General features: G+C 37.7%; 1 protein-coding gene across 1 annotated transcript in view; it reads right to left on the bottom strand.

The window, feature by feature from the left end:
- Nucleotides 1-20,223, bottom strand: part of LOC144963313 (putative ferric-chelate reductase 1) — a 62,194-nt gene that overhangs the window by 16,371 nt on the left and 25,600 nt on the right. Inside the window, exons 3-11 of the mRNA XM_078897229.1 lie at nucleotides 18,322-18,458; nucleotides 12,463-12,554; nucleotides 11,133-11,268; nucleotides 10,015-10,212; nucleotides 8,022-8,123; nucleotides 5,471-5,609; nucleotides 3,502-3,603; nucleotides 2,207-2,232; nucleotides 797-991 (exon numbers count right to left, since the gene is read on the bottom strand). Coding sequence (XP_078753355.1) covers nucleotides 797-991; nucleotides 2,207-2,232; nucleotides 3,502-3,603; nucleotides 5,471-5,609; nucleotides 8,022-8,123; nucleotides 10,015-10,212; nucleotides 11,133-11,268; nucleotides 12,463-12,554; nucleotides 18,322-18,458 — 1,127 coding nt within the window. The remainder of the gene's footprint in view (nucleotides 1-796; nucleotides 992-2,206; nucleotides 2,233-3,501; nucleotides 3,604-5,470; nucleotides 5,610-8,021; nucleotides 8,124-10,014; nucleotides 10,213-11,132; nucleotides 11,269-12,462; nucleotides 12,555-18,321; nucleotides 18,459-20,223) is intronic.

Here is a 20,223-nt window from a genome sequence, read left to right as displayed (position 1 = left end):
AATATTACTTTTACTAGAGGGGACAAGTTTAAGATTTTTGTCACTAGATGCAAAACAAACATAAGACAAAACTGGTTAGGTATTCGTATTGTCCAGAAATGGAACAATTTGAAATTTGAAACAAAGAATGAAAAATCTATGGATTATTTCAAGGTGTTTGTAGACAGGGAATTATATGAAGAGAGATTTATATATGACGAATGATTGTTGTTTGCACTGCTGTTGACATGCCTTTCAATCTTGTATGTAAATATCATGCATTGTTACCTTATTATGGTTATCTTCTATATTTATGGATGTATGAGTGTATGTGTGTGTGTGTGTGTGTGTGTGTGTGTGTGTGTACTTTGCATGTCAAGGTTAAAGATATATGTTTGTACATCACACATACATGAGTACATTTAAGTTGTTATACTATTTTTACCACGTGTATCATTATTGTAATCTTTATTAAGGGCATTCAATGGATTTTATCCTATTTCGCCCTATACCATATGTTATGTTATGTTAAGTCTCTTACATCAAATCTAACAAACTCAGCTACCCTATCACTAATGGCTAAACAGGAGATCAGAGAACAAAAAGACAAGAAAAAAAAACATAAAAGAAAAAAACCCAACAATATGGTTGCAATATCGATGGTCAGTGGATCAACAATGCTCTGAAGTCCTGATTTTCACAATCGGTGGGTCAAAACTATTTTTAGCACATAACTTAATCCCACAGAAAAGGTTGATACTAATGAAATTTAGATGAATATTAGGTCATATGTTAAAACAGTTTATAAACTACAAACCATTTTGTCATCAGATGAAAACCCAATGGCTGCATATGATGTTGTGGAAGAGACAGCAGATGCTATTGTATAGGAAACAGAATCGCCTTTCTCCTCCCAAGAAATGACAGTCTCACATTTGGAACCTTCACACTTGGAAACACAGCCCAGAGTTTGACCACAGCCTGCTGGAACAACCAAATCTCCACTCTCAACCTGAAATGATGAATCGTGAAAAAAATATTGAAATATACTGAAAATTCATTGGTAACACTTTTGACGAACCCCAGTAACCATTATTCATGGAAAAATTCCCTGATAAAATAAAATATAGTCTGGAAATTTTTTCTCGTAAAGACCATATATGAACATATTTCGTGCAAAAGGTTTTCTTCATCAAATGGTTTCACTCTGAAATCATAGAAAAGGATACATATTCATCCAGCTTCCCCTTAACTGTTGTTATCAAACAACCAATACGTGAAGAACTGAACAAGTGTGTATGAAAGATGCCAGACAAAGCAAGAAAGAAAAATACAAGAAAAAAACCATCCCAAAAAATCAGTCGATGTAGGACAAGACATGATGTCTGACTGTTAGGCGATAATGCATCTTTTATTTTGGTAGAGACAATGCTGTTAACAGCCAGGTACTCGTTTTCCACCTGAGTACAGTGAGAGAATTTGAGTAAAGAGCCTTTCCCAAGGGACTCAACTTTGAACTGCTCAGAGTGGGACTCAAACCCTGTACCTATAAATCCACAGGTGAGTGTCATTCCACTAGACTACTTAGCCGTACAAATCATAAACTTAAAAAAACAAAACAAAAAAAAAAACTAAAAAAACTTAAGCTTTTATATAGCGCAATATCCACTAAATGTGCTCAAAGCACTTTACAAAGGGTCCCTGACCAACAGCAACACGTAACATACAGAATGAGACATGAAGCCTTTTAGACAAAATTGCAGTTTTTTTTTCCAAAAGAGACAATGCTGTTAACAGCCAGGTATTCATTTTACACCTGAGTACGGTGAGAGAATGTGAGGAAAGAGCCTTTTCCAAAGACTCAACTATGCCTCGAACCCAGGACCTTCCGATCCGAAAGTGAGTGTCAAACCACAAGATCACATAGCTACACAATTTTAGATTCTATTTACAGTTTCATTATCTATCTCAAGGGTGGCCGAGTGGTTAAGGCACAGCACTGTGAGGTTCAAGCCCCACTTCAGGCACTTTCGTTTTTTTCCTTGGGCAAGATTATTAATCCCCAATTTTGCTCACTTGGACAACATGGGTGATTCCTGTTGACATCAAACATCTTGTTTGATAAATTATCTATATTCCTTCGTGGAATGCCTAGGCAATGATATTGTACGATGTCGTGGTGGAAGGGCATCATTAGAAATAATTTTTTATCTGCCTCAACACTCACCGGAGGAGTAGTAGTTGAATCCGTGTCTACAGGGGAATAAAAATATAATTTGAAATTCTTCACACATGAATACAGTGGACCCATGGTTCAGTTTTTGGTTTGTTTGTTTTTAATTTTTTTTATGGTGCTTGCAACACATTAAGGTTATATCAGTTCCAGTAAAAAGGAAGAAAATGGGATAGTACAAAGTTCTAGAATTACAATTAAAGCACCCAAGAAAAGGTAAGACAAAGGGGAATTGTTCAAATAGGAAACAGATGTAGATTCCAAGAGCACACAATCAAACTACTTAGATTGAAATCACCTAAAAGTCTCATCCAAACACAAGCACAGGTCCCCACTAAGAGGAATACACTCAAATGTTTACAAATCATATATAACACGTAAACAAAACATAATATAGTGCATAACAGAGAAATGATTTACAAGGAAAAAATTATCATCTCCCAAAACTCTAACTATACATTTGACTGTTTCCCTCACAGCTAGGGTATCTGGCCAGGACAAAACCAAGTAATCTCATTCCAAGACAAAGACAGAAAGCAAGTTGGAAAACATATATAGGGGGATGGAAGACACAGTAGGTGCCTCCCTGCCCACTATAGAAGATCAGGAACTCTACCCAGACATGTAAGATTGACAGCAATTTTCTCAGTCTGACAGAGTCAACCGATCTGTATGAAAAGTAGAAGAAAAAAAGTGAAGCTCTTATCAAACCATCCTTACGTTAGTGTTTGCTTTTAAGGGTTTTACAGCGTTTGCGACACATTTAGGTCATTTCATTGCCATTAAAAAGGAAGAATATGAGATATGAAAAAAAATTTTAATTTACAATATAATCACCAAAGAAAAAGTAAGACAAAGGGAAATGGTACAAGGAACAGATGTAGATTCCTAGAACACCCTATAATTGTACATAGTTTGAGATCACCTCAAAGTCTCATCCAGACAAAGCACAGGATCCCACTAAGAGGAACACACTCAAATGCTTACATTATTTATTCAAAACAACAAATATAACAATACATTACAGAGAGAAGATTTACAAGGAAAAAATGGCATCTCCCAAAACTATACATTTGACTGTTTCCCTTTCAGCTAGGACAAGGGAAAGGACAAAAACCAAGTAAACTCATTCCAAGCCGTACAAAAATCAACTCGGAAAACAGATGTAAGGGGATAAAAGACACAAAAAGTGACCTCCTGCCCACCATGGAAGGTCAAAGGACACCGCCCAGTAACGTTAAAAGTCATTCCACATGTTCAAACATATTTTCTAAAAACAAAATACTTACTTGGATCCAGGTTCAAATTAGGCTTGTCGTTGCTTGAATACTTTTCAGACGTAAAAACTCTGTTTTCTTTTCCATGATAATTTAAAGAAACATCTTGTCCATCTGGGAAAAATGAGGTGATTCGATTTAACTCTCAATATTCATCAGAGATACGTTAAGGCAAACTTGAGCTTTTATATAGAGCAATTCATTCCACACGACAACATAGCCGTACAAATCATAAACACAAAAAAAACCCCCCAAAAATCTTGAGCTTTTATATAACACAATATCCACTAAACATGCTCAAAGCGCTTTACAAAGGGTCTATACCAACAGCAACAAGTAACATGTAGAACGAGACATGGCACCTGCTAAGCGATATTACATTTTTTTCTCTCGACAAAGATGATGCTGTTAATGACCAGGTACTCATTTTACACCTGAGTATGGTGAGAGAATGTGAGTAAAGAGCCTTTTCCAAGCACTCAATTATGCGCTGAACATAGATAAAAACAAAGAATAAAGACTGTCACTAAAATGAAATTATAAAACCTATGTGAACTGTGGACTGGTTTCCATAATCAGGGATACCGCAGAATTGATGATGGTGATGATGATGATGATGTTGATGACGATGATGATGATGATGATGATATGAATGTCATCTAATTAATAAAGAGAAAAAAACCCCGAAAGTCTTACATCTCCAAAGATACAAGTTTCAATCATATAGGCAGTGAACAATTTTCCTTTTCCCGTCTAAATTCAGTTTATCCAACACCTTAACACTGAAATAGCTGACTGTAAACCAAATAGTCTCATTCCAGAATACAATCCCTCCTCCGCCAAAAAAAAAAATAAAACCCAAAAAACCCAACCCCCCCCCCACCCCCAATAAAAAAAAAACAAAAAAAAACCCAATATGAACCAAAGCCACACAGAAAGTACACATGAAATTTGGGATCGTAAGAAACAGCAAGGATGTGGATTGATTTAGAATATACACGCATGGTCCCAGAACCCAAGGGGAATGTTTTCCATACTTGTCCAGTCAATAGTCTAAATTACTCGCGGACAGTGGCTGATCCCCTGGAAAAAAAAAATGATCCATTTCTGGCTGAGATCAACACGATTTCCAGAAGCTGCCTATGGTCTGCTAAACGTACGGCTAAGAGAAAATTACAATGTCTAAATTACTCACTGACAGTGGCTGATCCGCTGGCAAAAAAAAAAGAAAGATCCATTTCTAGCTGACATCAACACGATTTCCAGAAGCTGCCTATGGTCTGCTAAACGTACAGCTAAGAGAATTTCAATGTCTAAATTATTCACTGACAGTGGCTGATCCGCTGGCAAAAAAAAAAAAGAAAGATCCATTTCTACCTGACATCAACACGATTTCCAGAAGCTGCCTATGGTCTGCTAAACGTACAGCTAAGAGAATTTCAATGTCTAAATTATTCACTGACAGTGGCTGATCCGCTGGCAAAAAAAAAAGAAAGATCCATTTCTACCTGACATCAACACGATTTCCAGAAGCTGCCTATGGTCTGCTAAACGTACAGCTAAGAGAATTTCAATGTCTAAATTATTCACTGACAGTGGCTGATCCGCTGGCAAAAAAAAAGAAAGATCCATTTCTACCTGACATCAACACGATTTCCAGAAGCTGCCTATGGTCTGCTAAACGTACAGCTAAGAGAATTTCAATGTCTAAATTATTCACTGACAGTGGCTGATCCGCTGGCAAAAAAAAAAGAAAAAGATCCATTTCTGGCTGACATCAACACGATTTCCAGAAGCTGCCTTTTGGTCTGCTCAACGTACAGCTAAGAGAATTTCAATGTCTAAATTACTCACTGACAGTGGCTGATCCCATGGCAAACAAAATGATCCATTTCTGGCTGACATCAACACGATTTCCAGAAGCTGCCTTTTGGTCTGCTCAACGTACAGCTAAGAGAATTTCAATGTCTAAATTACTCACTGACAGTGGCTGATCCCATGGCAAACAAAATGATCCATTTCTGGCTGACATCAACACGATTTCCAGAAGCTGCCCTTGGTCTGATAAAGGTACAGCTAAGTACACTGTCAGTCAAATTGGACTTTTCCAATGTCACGCCCTGTAAATCAATCGAGTCATACAATCATCATCATCATTCAAAGGTAGGCATATTGAAATTTATACTTAGCTACTTGAAGCTGTCGACTGTAAAAAGTAATAAATAAAAATGAATATAACAGTTTAATGTGGTCTAGTGGTATGACACTCGCTAACGTATCAGAAGGTCCTGGGTTCGAACCTCGCGCTCGGCGCATAGTTGAGTCCTTGGAAAAGGCTCTTTACTCACATTCTCTCAGCGTACTCAGGTATAAAATGAGTACCTGGCCGTTAACAGCGTTGTCTTTGTCCGAAAAATTGTAATATCGTCTAACAGGCGTCATGTCCTGTCCTACATGTTAAATGTTGCTGTTGGCCAGGGACCCCTTGTAAACGGCTTTGAGCACATTTGGTGGATATTGCGCTATATAAAGCTCAAAGCTCAATTTAAAAAAAAAAAGAACATTATACCAAACACGCAACATTTTAGACTCAAAACCCTTCTTAAATTAAAAAAAAGAGCTTTTATACAGCACAATATCCACTAAATGTGCTCAAAGCTGTTTACAAGGGGTTCCTGGCCAACAGCAACATGTAACATGTGGCCTGAAACATGACGCCTGTCAGGCGATATTACAATATTTTCAGACAGAGACAACATGGTTAACGGCCAGATACTCATTTCACAACTGAGTATAGTGACAGAATGTGAGTAAAGAGCCTTTTCCAAGGACTCAACTATGCGCTGAGCGAGGCTCGAACCTTCCCATCCAACAGCGAGTGTCATACCACTAGATCACATAGAGCCACACAGCTAACAACAAAAAAAAATCTCCCAATGAAATCATAAATATATCGTTTTTGTTTACATCCTAATATTTTATACAGAAAGGGCTCCGTGGACCTAGGCTCATAAGAACTGCCAGACAATGAGGTGGATTGTTTGTAAAATTGTCATATTTGTAAAGAACTACTACATTTTATTGAAAACAATAGGAGGAGGAATATTAAAAGCTGTTGTACCAACTGTCGTTGTTGTCAATTAAGCACATCTAGATGACACCGTCAACCAACTACTTCTACTACTACTACTACTACTACTACTACTACTACTACTACTACTACTACTATACTACTACTACTACTACTACTACCACTACTACTACTACTACTACTACCACTACTACTACTACTACTACTACTACTACTACTGCTGCTGCTGCTGCTGCTGCTACTACTACTACTACTACTACTACTACTACTACTACTACTATTACTACTACTACTACTACTACTACTACTACTACTACTACTACTAACTACTACTACTACTACTACTACTACACTACTACTACACTACTACTACTACTACTTACTACTACTACTACTACTACTACTACTACTACTACTACTACTACTACTACTACTACTATATTATTATTATTATTATTATTATTATTATTATTATTATTATTAATATCATTATCATTATTATTATTATTATTATTATTATCATTATCATTATCATTATTATTATTATTATTATTATTATTATTATTATTATTATTACTATTATCATTATCCTCCCCCTCCTCTTCCCCCTTATCCTCCTCTTCCTCCTCCTCCTACTTCTTGTTCACCTTCTTCTTCTTATCATGATTATCATTATTATTATTATTATTATTATTATTATTATTATTATTATTATTATTATTATTATTATTATTATTATTATTATTATTATTATTATTATTATATTATCATTATTATCATTATTATTATTATCATTATCATTATCATTATATTATTATTATTATTATTATTATTATTATTATTATTATTCTGGGTGGGGTTCCTGACCTCCCATAGTGAGTAGGGAGGTACATTCTCTGTCTTCTATCCCCTTATATCTGTTTTCCAACATGATTTCTGTCTTTATCTTGGAATGAGATTACTTGGTTTTGTCCCGGCCCTGGCTGGAGTCCTGGCTGGGAGGGAAACAGTCAAATGCATAGTTATTGTTTTGGGAGATGATATTTTTTTCCTTGTAAATCATCTTTCGGTTGAGTATTATTATATTTGTTATTTTGAATGTATAATGTAAGCATTTGAGCGTATTCCTCTTTGTTGGATTTTGTGCTTGTGTCCGGATGAGACTTATAGGTGATCTTAAACTAGTACATTTGTGGTATGCTCTTGGATTCTACATCTGATCCCTATTTGTTCCCAGCTCCCCTTTGTCTTACTTTCTCTTGGGTGCTTTAATTGTAATTCTAGAACTTTTTACTATCCCATTTTCTTCCTTTTTCACTGGCGCTGATATAACCTAAATGTGTTGCAAACACAAAAACATATTATTTTTATTTTTTTTTAAAGTCCAAATACCACAAAGTATATATATTTAAAAAAAGGAAATAGAAAAGAAAATACCTACATTATCCTGGAACATGGTGGGTGTTTTCCCGTTATTTTGGGCATTAAACACCACAACGTTCCCATCTGATGCCCTGGCACATCCAGTAACGCTGTCATCGCCCTGGAGCAATGAAACATTTCCCATTTTAAAATGTGTACAACAAATCACAAAACGATCAAAAAGGGGCCTCCCTTAATTTTACACAGACATAAATAAATGCTGAAAGTTTGTGCAAGAATAATGTTGTCTTCTGGCACTTTTCTACTCACTTCATTCCTTGTTATTATTATAACACAAGTGCCTGTTCCAATCACTTTTCTACTCACTTCATTCCTTGTTATTATTATAACACAAGTGCCTGTTCCAATCACTTTTCTACTCACTTCATTCCTTGTTATTATTATAACACAAGTGCCTGTTCCAATCACTTTTCTACTCACTTCATTCCTTGTTATTATTATAACACAAGTGCCTGCTCCAATAACTTTTCTGAATTAATGTATCGGAGCTTACTCAGTGTCTCAATCATCTCTTTGAAAATCACAAACAAAAGAGTGAAAATGGAGAGACTTCGGATGGGAATAATATACAGGCAATGGATGTTTCGGGTAAAAACCCTTCATCAGCACAATAATAAACAAATTAACGTGGAACACAAATTTTCCATGTTAATTTGTTTATTGTTGTGCTGACGAAAGGTTTCTACCCGAAACGTCCATTGTCTGTATTGTTCCCATCCGAAGCCTCTCCAGTTTCACTCTTTTGTTTGCATTTTCACGATCACAGGCTTCAGGCAGCCCCTATCACTCTCTCATCGTCTGTGATTAGAGCTCACAAACAACACTGCTGGCTCGCCAACAAACTGTTGTCGTATTTGTGTGTTGACTTTGTGACTTAAAAAAGTCAAGAGAGGGACTCTTTGATTAGTGGATTGCAAGGCGATGATTATTGAGTGTCCCTCTCATGGCGGCAGAGTTGTCTTAACAGTCGGATTATAGATAGTTTGTGCTTGGCTAAGAAGCTCATAACATTGCCATCCGGAAGTATAACGGACCAACACACAAAACTGTGTGTATCCATGAACGTTTATAGTCGGGTTAATACAGTTCAGTGAGCATTACTCATAAACGCGGATGGCAAAAAACAATAACAAAGACCTGAGTGACGTCATCTTCGAACTATCTATAGGTTCAAATCCTCAACACCGCAAAGTTTTTTATTCTCAACTGTCTTCTGGCACTTTTCTACACACTTAATTTCTTGTTATTGTTTATGAATAGTGTGTTAATTGTTCATCTTTTGATAGCAATTCAAATGTCCTGCTATCCTTTAATAAATAAATAAACAACTGAATAAAATTCCCTTTATTCATCCCACTGGAGAAATTTGTCTCTCGGGTCTATTCCAAGGGAAGACTGGAATAACCCAGGCCCAGGCGTCAGCCGCAGAGCAGCGCCGCAAAGTGAGCTAGGTCGAGGTGACTTGCTCAGGGCCACACAGCGCAGTGGCGGGTGATCGAACCTGGTACCTTTCGGATACGAAGCAAAGACCGTACCACTGAGCCACGCTGCCCCTAAATCATTCTAGATATATTTTTTTCTGTCAATAAATTATAATCTGACATAACCCCCCCCCCAAAACAACAAAAAAAAAAACAACAAAAAGACAAAACGAAGTGACTATTGGTCAGTACCGACTAATAGGCTTCAGAGCCGGCTTTTATGGACAATGACACTTGCTTGCTATCCTTTGGATAGGATGCTAGTCTTTCGCAAAGTCCTTTCCACCACATCTAACAGACTCAGCTAGCCATTCACTGCTGTGGACAGGGGGGTTAGAAAAAATTTCCGACTGCACTCGAGATTGATCTCGGCCCCTTTGCGCGTGAAGTGAGTGCTCTACCAACTGAGCTATCGGTACTCCTCCCTGCCCATTGGGAAGTACTGACCAATAGCCCTAGCCTTAAAAACAATAACACCAATACTATCACATAATATTATACAATTCATACCATTCGTTGGTCAGCTGAAAACCCAAGTGCTATATAAGATGTCGGTGAAGACACCTTGGCCATTATTTTATACATGACTTTGTCCGTTTTATCTTCCCAGGAAATGAACATGTCACAGGTTGCATCAGTGCACGATTTAAAGAGGCATCCTTTATCAACGCCACAGCCCGCTAGGATTGAAGATGAACCTGAACCAGCCTGGATTGGATGCAAGAACATATATATATATATAATATATATATATATATATATATATATATATATATATATATATTATATATATTGTGGGATTTTCTAAGTTCAAAACGAAAGAGATCAGTGATGAAATTAAGTATCAGGCAAACAGTAACTTGAATAGTATGGATGAAGATTTGTAAACGCTCACTTGTATAATATGAACATTTATATGGTGTTCACTTGTATAAATATAATATGAAAATATATATAACGTTCACATGTATGTTTTTTAAGAGTAAATAAACAAAGATTAATTAATATTAACTTGTATGTAACGTTTACTTGTATATTTTTTGTTAAATAATTGAATTATATTAATATGAAAATTTAACGTCCACTTATATTATTTTTGATTAACAAATAAAATAAAATTAATACGAACATAACTATAACGTTCACTTGTATGTTTTAAAAATAAATAAAATAAAATTAATGTGAACATTTCTATAATGTTCACCTGCTTACTAAAAAAAAATTAATAATATTTATATAGGGCGTTTCCACAGTGTTTACATGCTCAATGCTTTCTAATGATTCATACCCCCCCAGCTGAAACCTTATTTCCATTTCATACAGTACAAATAATCGGTTATGCGTTCTTTATTTTTATACTGACATTCTTACCATTTATGTCATGCCATATACTCATTCATATCTGAGTCGTGTGGGGTAATATTATAAAGTGTCTCATCCATGGATTCTATGTCCGGACCAGAAATTTAAAAAAATGTTAAAACGCGCTTTGTCTATTTAGAAATGATTCATTTGATGACACAAACCCCTGAATTCGTGTATGTCTAAGTAGAAATGATTCATTTGATGACACAAACCCCTGAATTCTTGCATGTCAAAATAGAAATGATTCATTTGAGGATACAAACCCCTGAATTCGGACAATCTCCGGATAGAGTGGTAGGAGACAATACATCTGATGGATTGAGAGCTACACTTGCGTCCTTGAGAACTTCTGACCTCACAGCGATCCAGAATGTGTCATGTTGCTCTACAAAAGTAACTCTGAAAAAAAAAATGTAGAAAAAGAAATTGTTGTAGGTATATTAATGTTTTCCCCCTCATCAGATGTGCGAAACAACAGGCTCAACCGAAACCCCCCCCCCCCCCAAAAAAAAAAACAAAAAAACAAAACAAAACAAAACAAAAACAAACTTGACCATTTATATAGCATTATATCTACTAAATGTAAGTCCTTGCAAACAACAACATTTAACATGTAAGATAAGAGATGACGCCTGTTAGGCGATGTCACATTTTTTTACCCCCTGACAGAGACCTAGCTGTTAACGGCCAGTACTCATTTTACACATGAGTACGATGAGAGAATGATACACAAATGATCCATTACATTACCGGATGCATTACACATTATATTTTGGCAATGACATCTATTATTTTTACAGCTGAGAATTTTTTATACTCTTATGTTTAACTCTCTCTATACCAACTACAGGCATATTGTCACATTCGTTACCAGACAACGAACAATTCTCTCATTCAGATTTCTGTTGTATCCTGCGGTTATGTGGTCTTGTGGTATGACACTTGCTGGTCCTGGGTTCGAGACCCACTCAACGCAAAGGAAAAGGCTCTTTACTCACATTCTTTTACCATACTCATGTGTAAAATGAATACTCGGAAAAATTGTCATATCGCCTGTGTTGTTATTTTTTGCTCGGGACACTTTGTAAAGCGATTTGAGCACGTTTAGTGGATATTGCGCTATAAAAAAAGCTCAAGATTTATTTACAAAATTTGAAGAATATATTGATCATAGTTATAAGAACTCTATGTTGTGTTGTAGCGGCCGCTTTGGTGAATAAAATTATGTATAGCATGTCTTATTCTTTTTGAGTTAAGAGTTTTAAAAAATCAGGTTTTACGTTGCGTGGGAGTGCGTTTCGTTTTGGGGGAATCCCGAACAAGGTAGTAAGGAGAAAGTTAAATTTTTTTTGGAAAAGTTGAGGGATCTCTCAATTTATAGATTCTTAATTTATAACGACGTGTACTTATTTGCAAGTCTGATAATCCAAATTGTTACAGGCTCAATGTTGTAATGGAAATACTCTCAAAGCAACGCAATATAATGTCCATTATAACACTGTTCAACAAGTCCATAATTGCGACCTGCAGATATGCGCACGTCGATTTTGAAGCTTTCTGGCTACAATAAATTATTTTAGTAAAAAAACTGACCTGAATTGAATATGACCTTGACTGCCAGCGGGAGGGTTCCAATTGAAGGTCAAGATTGTCTTCTTTTCTTTGCTTGTATGAATCAACCCTTTCTGAAAACAGAATTTAGATTGAAAAAAACAAAACGATGTTTTAAGCACACTGATCCCCCCCCCCCCCACACACACAAACACACACAAACATTGTGTGCTTCCCTTTGGTTAATAATAGATTTACCGTATTTTTTTTAAACAATGTGTTTCATATCAATTCTTGACATAACAAATTAAAACATTACATTTATGTTAATCACGGGATTTACGGGCGACATTGAGAGATATTCATCACAACAAAAATGTGAAATACAGCGCGTCCTACAGAATAAATTTGCATTCCATCTTCTTCTCTTTTTTCCCTAAAATCACTTTGGTCTTGTCAATAAGTCGCAACTCCGTGCGTCGAAGATCATCTCGACTGTGAGCGTGTTGAGAACAAATGGACGTGCCAAGGCTTTTATTTTGATTTTATCCATTTCTCTGTCAAATTCAATTTGGCCATTTCTTTTAAAAATATTTTCGAGTAGAGAATTCCATATTCGGATGGCGCTTGGAACAATTGAGTTGCAATGAGCATTAACTCGTGACTGCGGGACCTGGTATGAGTGCTATTTTCTTTTGTTTGGTATAAGGCGATCAATTGGGATCGTTGTCAGTCCATGGTGGGCCTTAAAGAGGATTTTTGCTTTTTGTATAGTGCGTCTTTCATGTAATGGCGACCAGTTTAGGATCTCGTGCATTTCATTGATGCTTTCAGTCCTCCTGTATATGTTTCAAACTAACATACATGCTCTGTTTTGAATTTTCTCGAGCTGTTCCATCTGCTTTTTACTCTTGAGGTCCCAAACGCATGCACCATACTCTAAAATTGGCCGTACAAAGACTTTATAGCAGGTTTCTCTGATGTTCCTTGGACAACTTTGTACATTTCTAGTCTTCTTAAGATTCCAAGTTTTGTATTGGTGTTTTTACAAACTTTATCGATGTGGTGCTGCCAAGACATTTTGCTGTCAAGAGTTAATCCAAGATATTCTGTTTTTAGTGTTGTCTCCAATTTTTCTTCATGTAAATAATATATGTCAACAGACGAGAGGAATGAGCAGACATTTGTCATCGCAGAATGCGGGCAGCCAGCTTCAATAAGGACGACGCTGGATAGTAAGTAAGTAATATAATAATCTGAAATTATTATTTTCTTTTTGTTTGTGATACGAATTAGCTGTCATTTCTTCAGGTGGAGTTCCATTTTCCATTCTTTCTCCCATGGTATAGCCTGTCCAGATCTTCTTGCACTATATTATTGCAATCTTTTGATGTTTGAATTTCCCTATAAAGAAAGCTATCGTCCGCAAAAAGTCGAATTTTTGATCATTTTGATACTTTACTCGGCAAATCATTGGTATAAATAATAAAAAAAAAGAATTGTGCCTAAAACTGTTCCTTGAGGTACACCTGACAGGACACACAATATTGTGTGAGAAAAACAGGGATGGGAATGGTGTGTGCTGGTTTGTTGTCTGTGGAAATTGAGCTGGCGAAGTCAAGAATTCCAATCTGTGTCAAAGCTCCGTCCCTTATTAGAAATAGTCCTCATAACGTTATGTCGTGTGTGTTACTGTAAATTTTATAATGTTATAATATCTAGGTGGTACAAATTAAAACACCGCGAAACATCGAAGGAAATGGGGATGATCTATATTACCTTTCCATGTGCTCGGGGTCATTGGTTGCATTGCAAAATGTGCTCAACATGACTCACATAGTGAAAAGTGCTCACAGTTTGAGAAATATCCAACGCCATAATTGGTCGTTTTGCTCTGCATGACTCATGGGTATGTTTACAACTTTCATAAACAAAGCAGGGTGTTTTACATTTATTGAGAAATGTCCAATCGTTGTACAGCAACAAATCATGTGATCGATGACTAGGTGGACGAAAACATGAATATTGATCGCTCTGCTCCTATTAGCGATTGCGTGGCAAACAAATATTCATATATTGTGCGGCTATGTGCTCTAGTGGTATGACACTCGCTTTCGGATCGGAAGGTCCTGAGTTCGAGCCTCGCTCGGTGCATAGTTGAGTCCTTGGAAAAGGCTCCTTCCTCACATTCTCTCACCGTACTCAGGTTGTAAAATGAGTACCTGGGCGTTAACAGTGTTGTCTATGTCGGTAAAATATATGATATGATATATGATATATGATATAATTCCAGATTTATGTAGGCTTTTACAGCCTTTTATCTGCTCTTGTGCATTCGTGAACGTATATAATTCAAGTCTCTCAAAACTGGGCATGCCACATGGTGGAAGGAGGTGTCTGAATTTAACTTTACAAACAGTATTTTTCTGTTTCAAAATGAGCATCAAGACGGCACTTGAATGCCTGCAATGAAGGGGCGTCGACAACTGTTGCAGGCAGGCGGTTCCATTTGTCGACTACCCTAACTGAGAAAAAGTTCTGCCTAATGTTTAGAGAACACCTTTCTTTGGAGAGTTTGAATTTGTGTCCTCTGGTGGTGCTGGTGGAATCAAGATTTAGAGGGCTCGTGCTAACATAGTATAAATTATGTGTGTATTTGTACGCTTCAATTAGGTCTCCTCTGTCTCTCCTATACTGCATGCTAGGTATTCTTATCTTTTTCAGTCTTTCTGTGTATTCTAGATCTTTGAATCCCGGAATGACCCGAGTTGCGCGTCTTAGAACACTTTCTATGAGGTCTTTGTTTTTCTGTAGTCGTGGTGCCCATGCTACATTGCCAAATTCCAAGTGGGGACGTACAAGTGCAGTGAACAATTGTCTCATGTTATCTCTATCAAGATGAGTGAACGACCTCCTAATGAGGCCAACGATTCTGTTTGCTTTATTTACTTGGGTTTCTATGTGCTTAGAGAACTTCAGTTCCTGATCTACTAACACACCTAAATCTTTTTCCTCTTCAGTAGGCTGAAGTATGACAGTCTCGCTAGAGTCATGATTTCTCATTGTGTACTGATGGTGCGGGTTTCTATATCCCAAGTGCAAGACATGGCACTTGTCTGCATTAAACCTAAGCTGCCATTTATCAGCCCACTGTACCAAGCTGTCAAGATCACTTTGGAGCTGAGTTATGAACTCTTCCTTGTCTACTCTAGAGAACACCTTAGTGTCATCTGCATACATTTGGCACAGAGAGTCCACAACGTCTGGAAGATCGTTAATAAATATTACAAACAAAACTGGACCAAGGCAGCTTCCCTGCGGAACACCACTCGATACTGGTGCCCAGTCCGAAAAACTGCCGTTCACCCTAACACGCTGTCTTCTCCCAATCAGGAAATCTGAGATCCAAGCTAGCAAACATGAACTGATGCCATATGATCCAAGTTTCTTAATAAGGCGTTGATGTGGAACACTGTCAAATGCTTTGGCGAAATCAAGGTACACTGCATCGACAGGTATGCCACTGTCCAAATACCTAGTCCAAGAGTCGAGAGCAGCTAATAAATTAGTGGTACATGAGCGTTTTGATATAAAACCGTGTTGATACTCAGACAGCAACTTTTGTTCCATTAAGTATTTGACTACTTTGTCCCTAATCACGGATTCCATTATTTTGCAAATCACACACGTTAATGATACCGGACGATAGTTACTTGCTTTGCTCTTCTCACCCTTTTTAAAAAGTGGAGTTACATTTGCATCTTTCCAGATGCTGGGCAGCTTCCCTTCCCTAAGTGACTTGTTGAACAACTCTGCTAAGGGTTCTGCTAGCTGTTCTGCCAGTTCTTTTAGTACACATGGGTGTATCCCATCAGGGCCAGAGGATTTCGAGGAGCCTAAATTTTTAAGCTTATTCCACACATCTTTACAAGTGAATATAATGTCACTAAGAGAAGAGTCAACTTCAGATTTTTCACAATCAGGAATATCCCCCACTCTCTCGTTTGTGAATACACTACAGAAAAATGTATTGAGGAGGTTTGCCTTATCTTTGTCAGCTGACACAAGTTTACCGTCATTGTCCTTGAGGTCGGCTAGGCCTTCTTGCACTTTCATCTTACTCTTAGCATAGGAGAAGAATGCCTTTGGATTATTTTTCGCATCTTGCGCTATAGACTTTTCATAGTCTAGAACTGCTTTCCGGCACGCCGCTTTTGCTTGGTTCCTGGCTCTTGTGTAGGCTAGCCAGTCTCTCTGGTCTAGTGTTCCCAAGTATTTCTTGTATGTCTGTTTCTTATTACGTAACTTAGACATAGCCATCTCACTCCACCAGACAGGTGTCTTGCGTTTGCCTGCAGGCCCTGATCCACTTTTAGGAATACATTCCTCAGTTGCAGTTTCTACAGTCTTTTTGATGCAGTTCCATGTATCATTTGCATCCTTATCCTGAATTTTGGCAAGTAAATTGCTGTCATTCACACACTTTCTCAGTTTATCAAAGTCGGCTTTTTTGTAGTTATACCGTCTTTCTTTCTTTACTTCAATTTTTGTGCTACACACAAAGTTAAAAGCTAAAACATGATGATGAATTTTGCCAAGGGGAGCGTTATGAGTCAAATTTTTCACCATGCTCTCTTCAGATGATAAAACTAGGTCTATGAGTGTTGGTTTCTGATCCCCTCGAAAATGCGTTGGCGACTTAACATGCTGATAGAGGAAAGAGTCTCTATAGAACTCTAAGAATTCTAATGCTTTGTTGCCTGAGGCTGTCTCATTTACCCAATCAACATCTGGTTGATTGAAGTCACCGGTGATTAATACATATGCCCTATCCTTAGTAAGGTCCAGCATAGTCTGATACAACTTATTCGTGTTCTCTGGGGAACTAGTTGGAGACCTATACGCACATCCAGCTAGTAATTTTTCACCATCCCTCACTTTCACTTCGATCCAAACACTCTCATTAGCTAACTTTTGGTCAGGTGTCAGGGAGATTTCTTGTGCACCTATCTCCTCTTTCACATAAATGATGATACCCCTGTGGCCGTTAATTTGGTTGTCAAAACAATTAGAAAATGAACAATAACCATCCATGTCAACTTCAGCTTTCTGTACAGCCCACTTAAAATGTTTTGGTAAAACTTCTGATACAAAGAAAATATCTGGCTGCTCATGTAAAAGAAAATGAGACAACTCTAAACGCTTGTTTAACAAAGTATCTACATTTGTACACATGCATTTTAGCATTGATTTTGGACGTCCTATTCCATCCTGTCCTTGCCCGGGTTGAGGATAACCGCTGTTGGTGTATCCCTGAAGGCGTTTACTATTCTCATATGTCTTATGACCCATCTGGCCTTCTCCCCGTTTCTGTCTGATTCGGCTTGCTTCTGTTGTTTTAGCTTGACAAGAGCTCGCGATTCTTCTCTTTCTAAAGGGGTACGATCACGTCCAATACTAATTTGTTCAAACTCAGGCTTTGATCCAAGGTTCTTCGCTGCTTTTAGGATTTGTGATACTTGATCACTGTTAATTAATATGATCTTCATAGGTCTATTATCGTCATTCTTTTTCCCTAATCTGACAATCTTCCTGTACTCAACTCCTGCCTCAATCTCTAAACCCTGTCTACAAAGCTATGTAATATCGTCTACCAGGCGTCATGTCTCGTTCTACATGTTACGTGTTGTTGTTGGCCAGGGACCCCTTGTACAGCGCTTAGAGCAAATTAAGTGGATATTGCACTATATAAAAGCTCGAGTTTTTGTTTTTAAAAAATCTAAGACTGTATGCATATATTCGTGACAATACACAACACGGGTGAGAGAAACAGATCGAAATGTGTGATCATGTATGTATTTTGAAACGGATAATACTAAGATAAAGATAAAAGAAGTATACCCCTTCACATGTTTGTTGAGTAGTAGCTACAGGGGTAAACGAACCCAAGGCCTCCTCCTGGTCACTTCCTTTGGTTGCCCTTCTTGCCTGGATCATGAAGCCTTTGAAAGGCGTTGGTGAACAAGCCTTGATGGTCACTGGGAAAACAATCATACATTACTACACTATTATCTTCTTTCGACGCATTGGAAACTCTTCCTCCTCCTCCTCCTCCTCCTCGTTGTTTTGATTTGTTATTTTATTTTTTGCTTTTTTTTAAAAAAAGAAAAGGATCCATCTTAAAAAGCCAAACTGAGTTCGTCATAGGCTAGTATCGACGTGTACATATTTGCAGGTCTGACATTCGAACTACCTTATGGGCCTAGTTTAACATTGTTGTAATGGACAATATTTTGCGTCTTTTTTTGGGAGATTTCCATTACAACAATGAGCCCATAAGGAATTAGGTTATCAGACCTGCAAATAAGTATACGTTGGTTGCTATCAATGTACACTTAGATATAGTACAGATTAAATCGTCAAAACTCAATAAACTGTAATTACGATTAACACCTGACTACAGCACTGCCGTACTCTGGAAAACCCCATATTTTAAAATTTGGTCAGAAAACTCGTCCATCAAATATCGATCGATTTAAATGACCCTCATCTTGGCAAAAACTCTCAAACCTGGGACTTCGCGAAGAATATAGACAGACAATGATTTGATTTCCCGAATGCTGTGTACCTTGGTATTCATACATGCAGTCCACAATGAAAAAAAAGAACGTTGTCCCCGCTTTTGTGCAAAGGCGTGGAACAGTCTAGCTTGTTGGAGGAACACAAAGGTCAGGTCGTCGAATATTTCTTCAGAAATATTCTAAGAAAGATAGAGAGTGACCTGATTTTCCAAACGTTAGTCATGACGCATTTTCAAATCCAACATTCTCTCTGTGTTGCTATATGGTGCTGAACATGGAAGCGGACAAAGAGCATCTGCAAAAAGGTTGACATACTCCAAAACAAGTGCTTGAGGAGGATACTGAGGATATTCTGACCAACAACCATCTTTAACCCTCTACTTACCGGCCATTTTCAGAATTTCCCCCAAAACTTCACACCCACCCAACACAAAAATAGACATTTCTTACTCAAACAGAAAAGGAACAAACACATTCTATACGTAATATTGTTCGCTAATATGAACTCTATTACAGGATGTCAAGTTTTTATAGCTATAGCAAAAAGAAATGAAATCTGGCTGAGAAAAGTGACGGTTGCATCGTAACAATAGGTGGTAAGGAGAGGGTTAACAGCGACGATGAAGAGAACTGGGCTAGAGCCTGTATCCCTTCTTGAAAAGAGAGAAGGTGGAGGCTGACTGGCCATGTCCTTCGGATGATCCACGATGCTTACTAAGGGTTGCCCTCAGATGGACCCCACAGGGAACAAGGAGGAGATGGGGGAGACCCTTGGAGACTTGGAGAAGGACCCAGGAGCGTGACATGAAGACCCAGAAGAGGACGTGGGGAGAGATGTCAAAGATGGCAGCAAGCCGCGATGGTTGGAGATCTACTGTGTCGGCCTTATGTGCAACTGAAGCACCAAGAGGATTACGTCGAACGAGTCATGATGTATGCTTTGAATAAGCAGTCGGTGTAAACTTCAAATCAGATGCGTTGCAGAGTAAAACCTCCGCTCCCCTAAGACAAACCTAACAGCACTATCGTAGACTATCGTAGACAACCTGTGTCCTCTTAGCTTATTTTATGAAACACTAAATAACAGAGCATTGCAGAAATTCAGCTGTCCGATAAACGATACGTCATGTTGTTAGAGAGAAACTCTCGAATCGATCCGATTTATTCAACTGACAGATTGGAAAACTGTTTTAACTATTACAAAGTCCACCAGGAGTTAAGA

This window comes from Berghia stephanieae, chromosome 1, assembly GCF_034508935.2.
Source record: "Berghia stephanieae isolate SIO BIC M18660-M18661 chromosome 1, UCSD_Bste_1.3, whole genome shotgun sequence".
Classification (NCBI taxonomy): domain Eukaryota; kingdom Metazoa; phylum Mollusca; class Gastropoda; order Nudibranchia; family Aeolidiidae; genus Berghia; species Berghia stephanieae.
The sequence above is the reverse complement of the archived record's forward strand: the minus strand, read 5'-3'. Positions and strand labels throughout refer to the sequence as shown.